This window comes from Lacerta agilis, chromosome 16 (assembly GCF_009819535.1).
Source record: "Lacerta agilis isolate rLacAgi1 chromosome 16, rLacAgi1.pri, whole genome shotgun sequence".
Classification (NCBI taxonomy): domain Eukaryota; kingdom Metazoa; phylum Chordata; class Lepidosauria; order Squamata; family Lacertidae; genus Lacerta; species Lacerta agilis.
Genome location: NC_046327.1, coordinates 37,593,800 through 37,607,993, shown reverse-complemented (window position 1 = coordinate 37,607,993; position 14,194 = coordinate 37,593,800). Strand labels below are relative to the sequence as shown.

The 14,194-nt window shown below is 48.4% G+C and overlaps 2 protein-coding genes across 2 annotated transcripts in view; one reads left to right on the top strand and one right to left on the bottom strand.

The window, feature by feature from the left end:
* Positions 1–3,575, top strand: part of ARHGAP4 (Rho GTPase activating protein 4) — a 48,865-nt gene extending 45,290 nt beyond the window's left edge. Inside the window, 2 exon segments of the mRNA XM_033172802.1 lie at positions 1,842–1,923; positions 2,048–3,575. Coding sequence (XP_033028693.1) covers positions 1,842–1,923; positions 2,048–2,272 — 307 coding nt within the window. The 3' untranslated portion in view covers positions 2,273–3,575.
* A 106-nt stretch (positions 3,576–3,681) lies between these two features.
* Positions 3,682–10,758, bottom strand: LOC117060520 (caveolin-3-like). The gene is made up of 2 exons (XM_033172803.1): positions 10,513–10,758; positions 3,682–4,677 (listed from the first exon to the last, which is right to left on the bottom strand). The coding sequence occupies exons 1-2, from the start codon at positions 10,654–10,656 to the stop codon at positions 4,327–4,329; spliced, it is 495 nt and encodes a 164-aa protein (XP_033028694.1). The 5' UTR covers positions 10,657–10,758; the 3' UTR covers positions 3,682–4,326.
* Between the last annotated feature and the right edge of the window lie 3,436 nt (positions 10,759–14,194).

The window sequence follows — 14,194 nt, the reverse complement described above, 5'->3', positions numbered from 1 at the left end:
GCTTGGAGCACTAGCCTGGGGAGGGGATGCCAGCTCCTTAGCCACCAGAAGCGTATGTGAGTGTTCGTTGCACCTTAGGAGCTACCACAAGTTCATGCTTTGTAACAAAGAATTAAACTGCTGTCTGTCTGTCCTCCTTCAGCTGGGTGTGCATCAGAGCAATGTGTGAGGCTACTCTAGTAAGGTCCATGGGAAGCCCTTGCACAGGGCAGAAGAGAAGGAGGTGGCTTGCTTCTCGTTAGAATCATAGAATTGTAGAGCTGGATGGGACCCGAGGCTCATCTAGTCTAGCTTCCTGCAATGCCGGAATTGCAACTAAAGAATCCCTGACAGTCGGCCATCCAAACTCTCTTTTGAACCTCTGTTCAAACTCCATTGATGATACCAGAGTGGCATGGGATCTGGCCATGCAGAAGTGACTCCCACTCTACCACTCTGGCAATGTAATAGTTGGGCCTTTGGTTAGATCTACAACCTATGCAGCAGATGAGGTGGCAGAGTCTTGGAGTGGTAAAGTGACCGTAGACATGAGATTCTCATTTTAGAATCAAGCATAGGAAGAAGGCTTATAACAAGGAGCACCATTGTTCCATCTAGTTCAGTATTGGCTACACTGATCTGCAGAAGCGTTGCAGGATTTCAGAAAGGAGTCTGTCCCTGGCGATGCTGAGGATTGAACCGGGGATTGCATGCAAAGCAGATGCTCTGCCGTTGAGCCGTGTCGCTGCCCCATGAATGCCTCCTTACGTTAAAAAACAACAAAGCTCACTGCATGTCGAAATCTAATATAAATATATATGGGAGAGCATTAAAAAATGGTTTTCCTCTGTGGGCAGATTGAAATGGAACATTCCATTCTGCCATCTCATTCTGCCACTGCTTGAGTGGATCCAGCCATAGGGATCCATTAGTAGGGAAAGAAGAATCAGACGAGCAACATAGGTACAGGTAAGATGATGCTGGAAAGATCAGGGAGAGTTTGGCAAAGTGAGTTTTGTGCTGAAGGGAAACAGCTTGCTTGAAACATAAGGAATGCTGTTACTGACATCATAGGCTTGTCAGAGCAATATCAGAAAAAAGCAAAGGAGGCAGGCAGTACTTGAGTTTGTATGGAACAGAGATCCAGAATAGATGTAAAGGCATCTTACCTCTGTTAGTCTGTTCCTGTGTTGCACAAAGGGAAGGAATGAGCCAGTGTGGTGTAGTGGTTAAGAGCGGTAGACTCGTAATCTGGTGAACTGGGTTCGTGTCTCCACTCCTCCACATGCAGCTGCTGGGTGACCTTGGGCTAGTCACACTTCTCTGAAGTCTCTCAGCCCCACTCACATCACAGAGTGTTTGTTGTGGGGGAGGAAGGGAAAGGAGAATGTTAGCCGCTTTGAGACTCCTTCGGGTAGTGATAAAGCGGGATATCAAATCCAAACTTCTTCTTCTTCTTCTTCTTCTTCTTCTTCTTCTTCTTCTTCTTCTTCTTCTTCTTCTTCTTCTTCTTCTTCTTCTTCTCCATAGATTTATAGTGTAGCCTGATAGCGCTCTCTCTCTCTCTCTCTCTCTCTCTCTCTCTCTCACAAACACACACACACACACACACACGTCATTGTGGTTAGAGAAGTAATTTGCAAAATGCAAAGGGATACTTTTCCCCCAACGAAATGTGTCCTGTGACCCTGCCCATAACTTCCCATCACTCTGGGAAACGGAAGCGCAAAACAATGTAGCTGAGAGGCAAGCAGAGAAGTGCAGAGATTTAACTATGTGGACTAGAATCCTGATGATGCAGTTGGGGACAATAGGAGATCTTAAATTTGATACTCTCTTCTGTGCTGTTTGCTCTGTCCCAGGCCAGAAGTTTGCCCACGGCCCTGGGGAGTCAACAGCTCAGAGAGGCAGGGGCCGCTGGAGAAACGGGTGGAAGTAGATAAGGTAAAGTGCCAATCATTTTCTCTTTTGCTCCTAATATAATATTTCTGCTGCCTCTGCAGTTTATCTCCCCCCCCCACCTGCCCCGCTCCCTCACCTCTCTCTTTTTCTATTTCACCATTTTTAGGAGGTTGCCAGAAATATGGATTCCGTGTTCAAGGAACTTCTTGGGAAAACTTCTGGCTTGAAGCACATGGGGGCTGACGACCCCCTCAACCACCCTGAGCAGCCAGACCCCCCAAAGGGCACCCCCGCTGGCAAGAAGGGAGCCATCCCGGCCAAAATGGCCTCTTCAAACAGGGTGCTCCTGCGGGGCAGAGGGGTCTTCAAATCCTCTGGGAACGGAGAGTGAGCCAGACTTGGGGTGGGGGAAAGTGTCCCCAACATGTCTTGCCCAATACTGTGATAATCTCCCCCTTCCCCCTTCATCTTCTGAATACCAACTCAGGGCAGATGTGTGAGTGTCTCTCTCTCTCTCTCTCTCTCTCCTGTTACAAAACGATTTGGGAGGGTGGTGATCTGATTTTTATGGGAGTTTAATTTCAAGCCAAATGCGTTAAGGGGAATTTGCTATCCAGTGTCCTTGTGCGCACTGGAGGCGAGTCTGGAAGTTTTAATGTTGTGGATTCGGGGTGTGTGTGTGTCGGGGGTGGGGGTGGGGAGCTGCTTTAAACATATGGCAACTTTTAGGATTGTCTGCCCCCACCCGTTCAGCCTCTCCTCTGCTACCCATGGTTTGCACTTGGATTTGCATGTGAAAGTGGCGAGGTGGGGGACCAGGATTCCTTTGGATCTGTTCTTGGCTAAGGGCGGGTGGGTGGGTGGCTAATAGTGACTAGTGTGGGTTACAATGCAAGGTGTTGAAAAGGAGGATTCTCTCTCTTGTATGTGTGTTCTGTTCCTGACATGATTCACACAAGCCCTCGCCAGCTGTGTTCCCTTCTTCCCTCTCCCCCCTCCCCCTTCCCAAACCCTGCAATGTATACCTTGGTGCTTCTCACATTTGTCTGGTTTTGTAAAACTCTTTCCCCCACACGCTGTCCCCGGTGCAGCCTCATCCCTGTGCACATCACCCTTTTACATTGGGGCAATAAGTAAGGGGACATACTTGGGGGAGGGCATCCATGTGCCAATATTTCCCTTGCATTCAAGGAAGGTCTACTCTGTTCCTCTCTCTCCTTTCTTTTTTTAAAAAAAGTCTGAGCTGCTCAGTATTAATCAGGGCTGTGTGTAACTCTATGCTTTAAAATTCTGTGCCAAGAAAAGCTGAATTCTTCAACCTGTATAAATTATGCAAATTAAGCAAACTTGCGTGGAGTCTCTTTCATAATTTATTCTGCTTGGGCTAGTCAAAAAGAGGGGGAACCATCTGTACAGTGCTCTGAGATTCCACCCCCTGGAAAACTTACTAAGCCACTCCTGTGGCTTCTAAAATATCAACAGGCTTTGGACCACACACTTTCAAGCATACATTTTTGCAGCCATTAAGGCTAGAAACTTGCTTTAATTTTTTAATTTTAAAAATATAGCTGAGATTCTCAGGAAGTGGAATTTGGTGCCCAATACCACATCCTGTGCCTTTTTGGTTCTCCCACAGAATCACAGCATACACACAGCCCTGGTATTGATCCTTTTCTCCATTACCAGAAACAATTCTGTACTGTGATCTCCCCCTGCTGTCTCTTGCAATAAACTGGATTTGTAAACTCTCCACAGAGAGCACCCCCCAGCCGGAATTTTTTTATGGAATAAACAAGGCACTGAAGGATCTCTTGGACTTTATTTTCATACAATGCAGATTTGTTTTTGTTTCTTTTAACAAAAGGAAAATAGTCGCCTTTCTTTTCAAAGCAGGAATTGAGACTAGTGGCTGAACTTGGATTGTTGTAACTCTGTTACAGTGCTGCTGTTTCCCCTGCTTGGGAAAAGAAGTGTCGAAAGGCTGTCCCTGACGGCACACCGTAGCTTTAAAGGGTCAAGAGAATAGATGGATGAAACCTTATGTCTTGTGACTGTCGGTCCTAGGAGAGGATGGAGCTGGTCGCAACATGAGACATGGTGCTTTAATTCTGTACACAAAGGAATCCATACTGTGGCACACTGTGAGACAGAGGGCTGCTTCATGGGGGCAGGAATAGAAGGCAGGCAGACGCATGACCCATATACGTCTGCCATGCCAGGCTAAATGATGAGGTTTCTGCAAAGTACTTCCCACTAGATTCTGCCATGTGTGTGTGTTTAGGGGCTATTATTTGGATATCCCATTCCAGACCACCACTTTGGCTTGGCATGTGAAGGACAGGGAATTAGAGGAATAGCTCCACCAGCCAGAAGCTCCCACCTAGATCAGGCCTCTAGCTGGAGGAAGGCAAACCCCGGAGCCCTGCCCTGGTCCCAAACAGAGCCTCAGTCCTTGGCACGTTCCTTGCGCAGGGCCACTCGGACATCGCCGCAGACCTTTCCCACAGCTTCGAAGAGCGGGTCGCAGAAGGTGCGTATGCAGAGGGCGTAGCAACGCCCACAGCACTGTACCTCTATGAAGTAGCTCTTGATGCAAGGCATGGCTCCCCAGATGTGGCAGAAGGAAACGCAGGCAAAGAGGAAGCCCCAGAGCAAGGCAAGGGGCACGCCCAGTGCCCCCGACAGAATCCGGTAACACCAGTACTTGCTGACAGTAAAAGTGGTGTTGCTCGCTTTCCACACCCCGTCAAAACTGTGCGTTCCCTCTGGCTCAGCAATCACATCTTCAAAGTCCACCTGACAAGGTAGGGGAAAAAGCCATGAGTCAGGCAGGGCTTAATTTTAACCAGGATATGAATTTTAGAATAGACAGTGTTGTTGAGCATCTCTGCCTCTGGGGGAGCTGCAACCAGACTTGCACATCCAGGTTCTAGCGTGCTCATTGCCCTTAGCTAGACATTTCACACAGCTGCATGTCACAAAATGGCCAGGCCAAAGCAGCTTCTGGTATGGAATGGCTATGAGCTGAGAGACAGCAAGAGATGATGCCGGCTTAAAATCCCCTCCCCAAAGCTGTTTTTCCTCTTGGCGAAGCCCTAAGCGTGTGCTCACCCTCACAGACATTTGTCTTCTACCCTATGTGGGGAGTTGCAGTCGTCGGGATAGGGTTACGCAACCTCCCATCCCAGCTGCTTCAGTACTCCAAACTGTTCCACACAGGAAGCTGCCTTTTCCCATGAGAAGTCGCCAACTATGTTTGGTCACACACATTTGCATCATGAACACCTGAAGAGTCAAAAGGAAGCTCTTCACACAGCACATAGTTAAACTATGGAATCCGCTCCCATGAGAAGTTGTGATGATGTAAGAATTTTAAGGTTTTTCACATATATATAATAATTGTTATTAATTTACCAAACAAATAAGGCCACATGTCTGAAAACAGCACAGAAAGACAGGCCTCACTCCATTTTGACTCCTAGCTGGCCAAGTGTTTTCACCTGCAGGGAGGGGGTGAGAAGTCTCTGCCCAAGGATGGGCCATTTCCCTCACAAAGGAACAGCCATTAGCCCTACCTGCCAGGGAGGAAACCTTTTGTTTTGCAGAAATGTGTGTCTGGGAGGGGTCAAGGAGAGATGGCACAGGTGTGGGGAATTCCCAAGTTACCTCCTCTGACCATCCCAATTTGTGATGTAATTCTGATGTATGTATGATGTATGGAGGGTTGGTCTTGAGCTGGAGGGGGGCGATTTCAAACGTCTATATAGGAGCTTGTGCGCCTTTGTTCAAGGTCTTTTGCTTGCAAAACACCCTGCTGTAGCAGTCTAATAAACAAGGCCTTGCTTTGGGAGATTCAGTATCGTCTCTATTTCTTGCATTGTGCATCTGACAGGGAGGGAGCCCTGCTAAGGCTCTCTCCCTCGGGTTCGTGGACTCCCTTCTGGGGCCGAACCTAATTTTTATTACAATGACTACCAACTTGGATGACTTTAAAAGAGAATTAGACAAATTCATGACGGACATGGCTAGCAGGAGCTACTTGCTATGATAGTGCCTCTGAAGACCACGAGGAGAGGGCTCTTCTGCTCAGGTTCTGCTCGCAGACACCTTTTGGGCCCCTGTGAGAACTCAATGGGATCTTTTGTTCTTAGGTGGTCTGTCATTCTGCCCTGGTTCTCCACCCACTTCTAGAAGAGCCAGGAGGTCCACAGTCAATGAGCAGAAATGTACATGAGGATGAAACACCTTTGGGGAAGATTCTGTCCCAAACAGGATATGTGCCAGCCAACTGGCCTTTCTTGTATGTTATTCTGGCTATGTTCTCATGTTTCATTCTTTCATTTTCCACAGTCATTTCCTCAGATTACACGGGCAAATTTTAACATACTCAAATGTAGTGATTTTTAAGACTCTCTGTGGCCTTGGGTCCAGCTTACCTCAAGGAGCGCTCCTAACCATATGAATCCTTTGGGCTGTTCAGGTAACAGGAGAAAAACTTTTTCTTTGGATAGCAAATTCCTGTGTAGAAACCTCAGTGGGCTCCTTTGGCTGGTTCTGTGAAACTTCCTCCCTTGGGAAACTTGCCTTTACTGGCTCTACAGAGCCTTTACAGAGCTGTGGCTGTTGTTTAAGCAGACCTCTTATGTGCCAAGAAGAAGCACCTGCCTCAGTCAAAAGAGTTGAAATCTACCATTAGAGGCAGCAGACTGATGAGACCAAACCCAGAGGAACTTCTGGTAGAACCTCCTGGTGCATTACACCTCCTCCCCCCCCCCATGTTTATTTGTGGGAGAAGGATTGTCATGTAGGTTTTCTGCCCCCAGCACTAAAATAGTCCCTGGACTTCTGTGGAAGTTGATCATAATCCATCCTAGATTAGAGAAAGTGTGAATTTACACACCGTTTTTAATGGTTGGGAGCTGTCCAGGTTCTGCCAAGAAGGGCAGGGTTGGTGTACAGTCGTACCTTGGAAGTTGAACGGAATCCGTTCCAGAAATCCGTTTGACTTTCAAAACATTCGGAAACCAAAGTGCGGCTTCTGATTGGCTGCAGGAAGCTCCTGCAGCCAATCGGAAGTCCCGTCGGACATTTGGGTCCCAAAGAACATTTGCTAACCGGAACACTCACTTCCAGGTTTGCAGCGTTTGGGAGTCAAAACGTCCGAGTACCAAGGCGTTCAGGATCGAAGGTTCGACTGTATTTTAAATCATGAGCAAAAGTCAGATTAAAATTTAAAGGAAATGAGAGCAGACCTCCCAAAGGTAGAGCAATGTGATCAGCATTGTGGATTAAACATTAGCATTATCCTTCCAGAGTGCCCTTTTCTTTCTTCTTCTTTTCAATCTGTCCTTTTTATAGCCTTGTTAGCTTCCTTGCATGGTGGGAGAACCAACCGTTGACAGAGTCATAAAGCTAAAAAGAGAACTGCATCCAGTTCTACCTCTGAGGGCCAAACATGGAACACAGAGAGAGGAGGCTTTGCTTCCCCACTGCAGTTGGAATGAACCGACACACACAAAAACACACACACAGCTTGGAGCCTTGGGGAGTACAATTAAAAAAACAACACACCACTTGCCTGGTCACCTATGGGGAGGAAGAATTACAGTGAGGTGACCTGTAAGACTGGAAGCACTTGTACATGGAAAGAGATTGCTTCCTTCTCTTTTTCAGGCTATACATGGGCTAGTAAAATTCATGAGCCTGCAGCATTACGGACCATTTCCTTGTCAATGCACACCATACATTAAAGCACATGGCTTTTCCTGCAAAGCAATGCCTTTTTTTCTGGAGGTACTCAAAGGTATGCAGTACTGGAACCTCTTTTTTCTAGAAGAAAAGCACTGCCCAGAACAATCCTGAGAACTCTAGTTTATTAAGGGTGCTGGGAACTAGCTCTGAGGTGGGGAAACTACAGTTCCCAGGAATATTTTGGGGGAGTTGTATGCTTTAAATGTATGGTGTGGATGCAGGAAAAAGGAGCCACTGGGAATCAAACTCACTTGAGGTGTATGGCATACCGTATTGGCCTGAATATAAGCCTCACTTTTTTCCAAATTCCGACTGGGAAAAGTTAAAGTGCTGCTTAAATTCGCGACCTTACAAAAACTGGCTTTTACGATATCGCTGCTGAAACAGACATACTGTAAAACGGAAAAGGTGTGAGTGTCTGCGGAATTTTAAGGGAGCAGCTTATATTCGGGTATTGTCTCTTTTTCCTTCCCCCCCCCTTGAATTGGCTCAGTGAGAGGTCCGGTACATTGGCTATTCTCTCTCACTGCCCTTAGGCCACAAACTGCCTCCTACCTCTTTCTCCCTCCCTCTTCAAATCCTCTTCACAACCCAGCCTTTTCTGTGAAGACCTAGCTGACTCTTCCTCCCCTGTAGTGCCATCTTCACCCCAGCTGCCCCAAAGCCACCCCTTGGCAACTACAGTAAGGGCTCACCCACACTTGGGCTTGTCCTGTGCCGAGAAAGCAATGGGTCTGGGTGGTTGCCCTGCTTCTTTCCCAGGGAAAGCCACTCTAGCTCTAAATCGGAGCAAATTGCAATCCTAAGAAAACCCAAGCTGCCTTTTGCTCCAGTTGAGTGCTAAAGAGCAGTTTTCCCCAGGGGAAAGCAGTGGCACAAGAGGAAGTATGGATCAGCCCTAACTGTCCACAAGGACATTGTTCTGAAACAAATACAGTTTGTAACCTTGGGTTACAGACGCTTCAGGTTACAGATTCCGCTAACCCAGAAATAGTACCTCGGGTTAAGAACTTTGCTTCAGGATGAGAACTGAAATTGCACGGTGGCAGCGGGAGGCCCCATTAGCTAAAGTGTTACCTCAGGCTAAGAACAGTTTCAGGTTAAGAACGGACCTCCAGAATGAATTGAGTTCTTAACCCAAGGTACCACTGTATTAGCACTGAATGGACAGCAGCATTCACTTTTAACCTGTGATATTTTAATGTACCGTATTTTAATATCTGTTGGAGGTCGCCCAGAGTGGCTAGGGGGACCCAGCCAGATGGGCAGGGTACAAATAATAAATTGTTGTTGTTGTTGTTGTTGTTATGGCCACATCCACCCAGACACAGGGCTCAGCCATACTTCTGTGGTCCTAAACCTGATTGACGTTTGTTCCAATTCAGCGATAAAGAGCGGGCTTTCCTGGGAAAAGCAGCAGGACAAAAGAAAAACCTCTCAGATCATGGGAAATGTGGGTGAGCCCACGGACGAAAGGATCCTTGGAGAATCTGCTCTCTCCCCCCCTAGCAAATAGCAACAGATGTTGGGCTTTTGTTTGTATCTCAGTTGGTGAAGTGCTTCATGGATCAAGTGCAGAAGAGCTTCTGCTGTTTATGCTGGAACAGTGCTGTCAAGTATCCCGTTTTCCCCGGGAATCTCCCTTATTTCAAACAGTTTCCCGCTGCTATCCCTTATTTTTTATATCCCTTTAATTTCCCGGTTTTTTCATGGAAGCAGCTCCTCTCCCTCCCCCTGCTGGCCAGGGACTGGGAAGACCTCGCCTCCTTGCAGCCTCAAAGCAAGCGGGAGCCATTTCCCACGCTTACAGGCGTCGTAGCCCACGGGCAGCGTTTCCAAAATACAGTAAGCCTAATGCGTGCATTCACACCAGTGCCGCCCACTTTTGCTTCTGGCTCCGCCCACCACTGCCATGTGACTGTCCCCGGGATAGGTGAGGCTGCTGATCCCTTATTTTCAAATCCGAAACTTGGCAGCTATGTGCTGGAAGGAGAAAGGGCTTTAAGGAGACCTTTGCCTGGGTCTCTCCTCAAGAGAAGGAGGGAAAGGGTGGGTTTAGGTGGGTGGGCCAGTGCTGGGGCCCAAATGGGAAGCAACTGAGGGCCACATTTGGCCGCTAAACAGCCACTGACCTATTCTTCATCTAAGTAATTGCATTTGCTGCTCATCACTATCCATCCCTATTCTTATGTTCTCCCCTTGCTATATATATTATGAACAACAACATTAATGTCCTGCCTTTCTGCCACAATATGAGATGCTCAAGGCGCTTTTAGATTGTTTGTTCCATGGGGCATATATGCCACTCTCCATTTTTTTAGGGGAGCTTTGTGCCATAGCAGAGGTTGATCAGGATCCCAATTGTTTTCACAACAGCAGCAACCCAGCCACCCCAGAGAGGCTGGTGAAATGAAGAAAGCTTGCCAAGGAAAGGAGGGGTGGGTCTTCTGCCTGAAAGGGCTGTGAGCTCAATTCTGGCGCTGAAAACAAGTTCCTGGGCTGATACACTCAGAGGAGCACTGTCCCTTAACCCCCCCCCCTTCACAACTTTTGCACCCGGCTCCCGCTTGTGGTTCTGGGGAGGCGTATGCGGGACAAAGCAGATCCCTCAAGTTTTAAGTCTCACTTGGTGCAAAAATGACTATCGTAAGGGGGAGGGGGGTAGAGAGCACACACTGCTTTCTTCAAGTTACTGCAAAGGAGCATTGGCGCTATCTGCAGAAGGAATTTTCTCTTTTGTTCCTGGGCTATTTTTGAAAGCTTTGCCCACCCGCCACCCCCACCTCCTCGCTCCCTCTGCTCTTGGTCTAAAGGGAACTTCATCATTTTGCATCCTAAGGAGTGTGCTTCTTTCTGCCATTAAAATAGGAGTGCTCTCACCTTTATCACTTCTTGGTTGATCTGCTTGGGGTCTCTTTCCACCAGATCAATCTCTTTGGTGAGGGGGTCCCGGGAGTCTATCTTCCCCAGGGTCACTTCTTCTTCTTCCTCTTCTTCTTCTCTTCCTCCTCCTTGCTGGGCCATGGCTCCAGGCCGTTCCCTGCTTAGCTCCTTTCACTCTGAAGAGCGCCAGCCAGTTGTCACCGGCTGTCAGGACAGAGCTGCCTCTCCCCACCTGCTGACTCCGTCTGGACAGCAGTCCACAGATAGGGGAGTCTGTTCTGAAAATAGTCTGCTTCAAAGCCAGAATGCATCTGCCTCTAGGGTAGGGCAGAGGTTTTTTTGGGGTAAGGCTTAGCATAGTTTATGGTATAGTTAATGGCTCTATCCCTTTTTTATTTCATGTTGTTGTTGTTGTTGTTCAGTCATTCAGTCGTGTCCGACTCTTCGTGACCCCATGGACCAGAGCACGCCAGGCACCCCTATCCTCCACTGCCTCCCGCAGTTTGGCCAAACTCATGCTAGTCGCTTCGAGAACACTGTCCAACCATCTCATCCTCTGTCGCCCCCTTTTCCTTGTGCCCTCCATCTTTCCCAACACCAGGGTTTTTTCCAGGGAATCTTCCCTTTTCACAAGGTGGCCAAAGTATTGGAGTCTCAGCTTCAGGATCTGTCCTTCCAGTGAGCACTCAGGGATGATTTCCTTCAGAATGGATAGGTTTGATCTTCTTGCAGTCCATGGGACTCTCAAGAGTCTTCTCCAGCACCATAATTCAGAAGCATCAATTCTTCGGTGATCAGTCTTCTTTATGGTCCAGCTCTCACTTCCATACATTACTACTGGGAAAACCATAGCTTTAACTATACGGACTTTTGTTGGCAAGGTGATGTCTCTGCTTTTTATTTCATAGCATAAAATAATTGCAATATAATGTTGCTATGAAGGGTCTATGTATTTGTGCTTCCAGCTGAATCCAGGTGGCAGCCAGGATTTCAGATAAAATTAAAGGGTATCTGTCATATCTGGGTCATCTATATCTTGTTAAAATGGAAAATATCTCTCCTCCCTTTTTCTTTTGCTCCCGATTACAGCATAGGGAAAGTAATCACCTTAAATGTTAAAGGACAGAGGGCCTCGAGATTAGATTACTGCAACACATTATACATGGGGCTGCCTCTGAAGACAGTTCAGAAACTTCAGCTGGTGTGGAATTCAGCTACAGCAAAGGCGGCATTTTTCCACCTCTGCCGTGCTAAGCAGTTGGTCCCTTGCCTCTCTCGCCCTGATCTTGCCACTGTGATCCATGTGACGGTCACCTCCAGGCTCAATTAATGTAATTCACTCTATGTGGGGCTGCCCGTGAAGCTGACCCAGAAAATCCAGCGGGTGCAGAATGCCACGGCAAGGCTACTTATGGGGTTTTGGCTGCGGGATCCCATTCATCCAGTGCTACACCAGCTGCACTGGCTTCCGGTGGAGTACAGGGTCAGGTTTAAGGTGCTGGTTTTAACCTTTAAAGCCCTATACGGCCTAGGACCCTCGTACCTATGGGACCGCCTCTCCTTGTATGTCCCGTGGAGGACGTTATGGTCCACAAATAATAACACCTTGGAGGTTAGGCTGGCCTCCACCAGGCCTGGTGGAACGCTCTGCCACAAGAGACCAGGCACTGGCGTAGGAAGGGTGGGGCGTAGGGGGCAGGGCGCCCCGGGCAGCGCGATCCCGGTAGGGTTCCATCTCGGCTGCCCCCCACCCACACTGCACGCCCAGCCCCCAGAACGCACGCCCCGCCCCCAGAACATGTGACAGCCCTGTCCTGCCTGCTTCCTGCCCCCGGTGCCGGAGCATGAAGCTTCGCCACTGAGACCAGGGCCCTGCGGGACTTGACATCTCTCTGCAGGGCCTGCAAGACGGAGCTGTTCCGCCGGGCATTTGGTTGGGGCCCAGTCTGACCCCCCTCTTTCTACAAGACCCTGCATGTAAGTGGCCCCTCTAGCTCTTCCCATGTAAGACCAGCACAAATAGCTGGGCCTGGTGAGCACTTAATGTTCCCAACCCCTATATGGTAGTTATAATTTGTGGGTTGCCATCTGAATTTATTCTGATTTTAATTTGATTTTAAGCTGTATTTCAATTGATAGTTTGAGTTTGTGTTTTAATGTATTATATACTTTGATGTTAGCCGCCCTGAGCCAGGTCTTGGCTGGGGAGGGCGGGATATAAATAAAATTTATTTATTTATTTATTTTGTCAAGATGGCTTTTCAAGTGTGATGCCAGCCTGAAAAAAACTGTGAATGTGGATGCACATGTACATGTGAGTTGTAGGGTTGGAAGGGACCATGAGGGACAGCTAGTCCAACTCTCTGCAGTGCAGGAATCTTTCACCCCCGGGTGCAAGACGCACGCACCGCACCGGGTACCCGAGTGGCTAGCTATGTATGTCGCTGGTGAGAGGCTGCCAGCTCTGCAGGCAAGGGGTGGCATAACTGGGCTCCTGCCGCAGAAAGAATGTAGTTGGTTAAGGGAGCTGTGGACTCAAAAAGGTTGAAAACCTCTGCTCTGTGTTATGAAAACTATTTCTTATCCTTTCCTTAGCTCAGTCTAAGCTATGAGAAAGTTGATAGAGATACGTTTTTCTCCCTCTCACAATGAATCTGAATGTTGGAAGATTCAGGCACAGAAAAGAAAGCACTTTTTCATACACCACATAGTTAAAATATGGAACTCACACCCACAGGAAGTAGTGATGGCCACCAATTTGGAAGGGTTTAAAAGAGGATTAGACAAATACATGGATAAGGCTATTGTCTACCTCCACTGTCAGTTAAGCCTTTGATTTCCAGTTGCTGGGAATCGCAATTTAGGAGTGTGCTGTGGCATTTGGTCCTTCCACTGTGAAAGCAGGACACTGGACTAGGTGGGCCATTGGCCTGATCCAGCAGCCTCTTTTTATAACAGGAACAAAACCACAGTGGCGGGCAGCTGCTGCTGGCATTGAGTGCAACTGTACAGAGCTATCGAAGGGCTCCCAGCCAAGTCAGAGACATGGCTGGGAAAGAGAGGTATGTGCTCGTAATGTTACCCTTGGTCCATAATTGCACGCAACAGGCCTGCTGCCAGCCAGCGTTTTAAGGGGTACCACGATGATGGGCACCAGCAGCTGAAGCATGCAGTGTTCCTGGCAGCAGTGCGCAAAGGAAATGTGGCATTTTAAGGTGTGGTTCCTGGCACTGTCTCTGTCATCTGCCTATGGGTATTAGAATAGTGAGGGGCTGCCGGAGAAGACAAACAGACTCCTACGGCAGTTTTGTGCACACTGGAATCCAGTGGGTCAAACTCAAGATTGAATTGGTTGGGCTCCGTCTCACACAAGATGGAGAGGGGTGTGAATTGCAACCTGCACATTCTTGTTAACTTCCACCCGCCCACCAGCCATTCCTCCAATACCCTCCAACTGCCCTGTTTTAAGCGGGACACTCCCGGATTCACAGAGGCATTCCCTGCTTCTGTTTGGATCCGGGAATGCCCTGCTTTCCCCCTCCAGCACCAGCGCCACTCAGCTCAGGGAGGAGAATGAACCAGCCGGCTGAGCCTCTCCATGGCCGCCACTGCCAGCCTCCTCCCTCCGCTGATCCTAGGGGCTGCTGTAGAGCGGCTGCCACCGCTGAAGCCCAGCTCC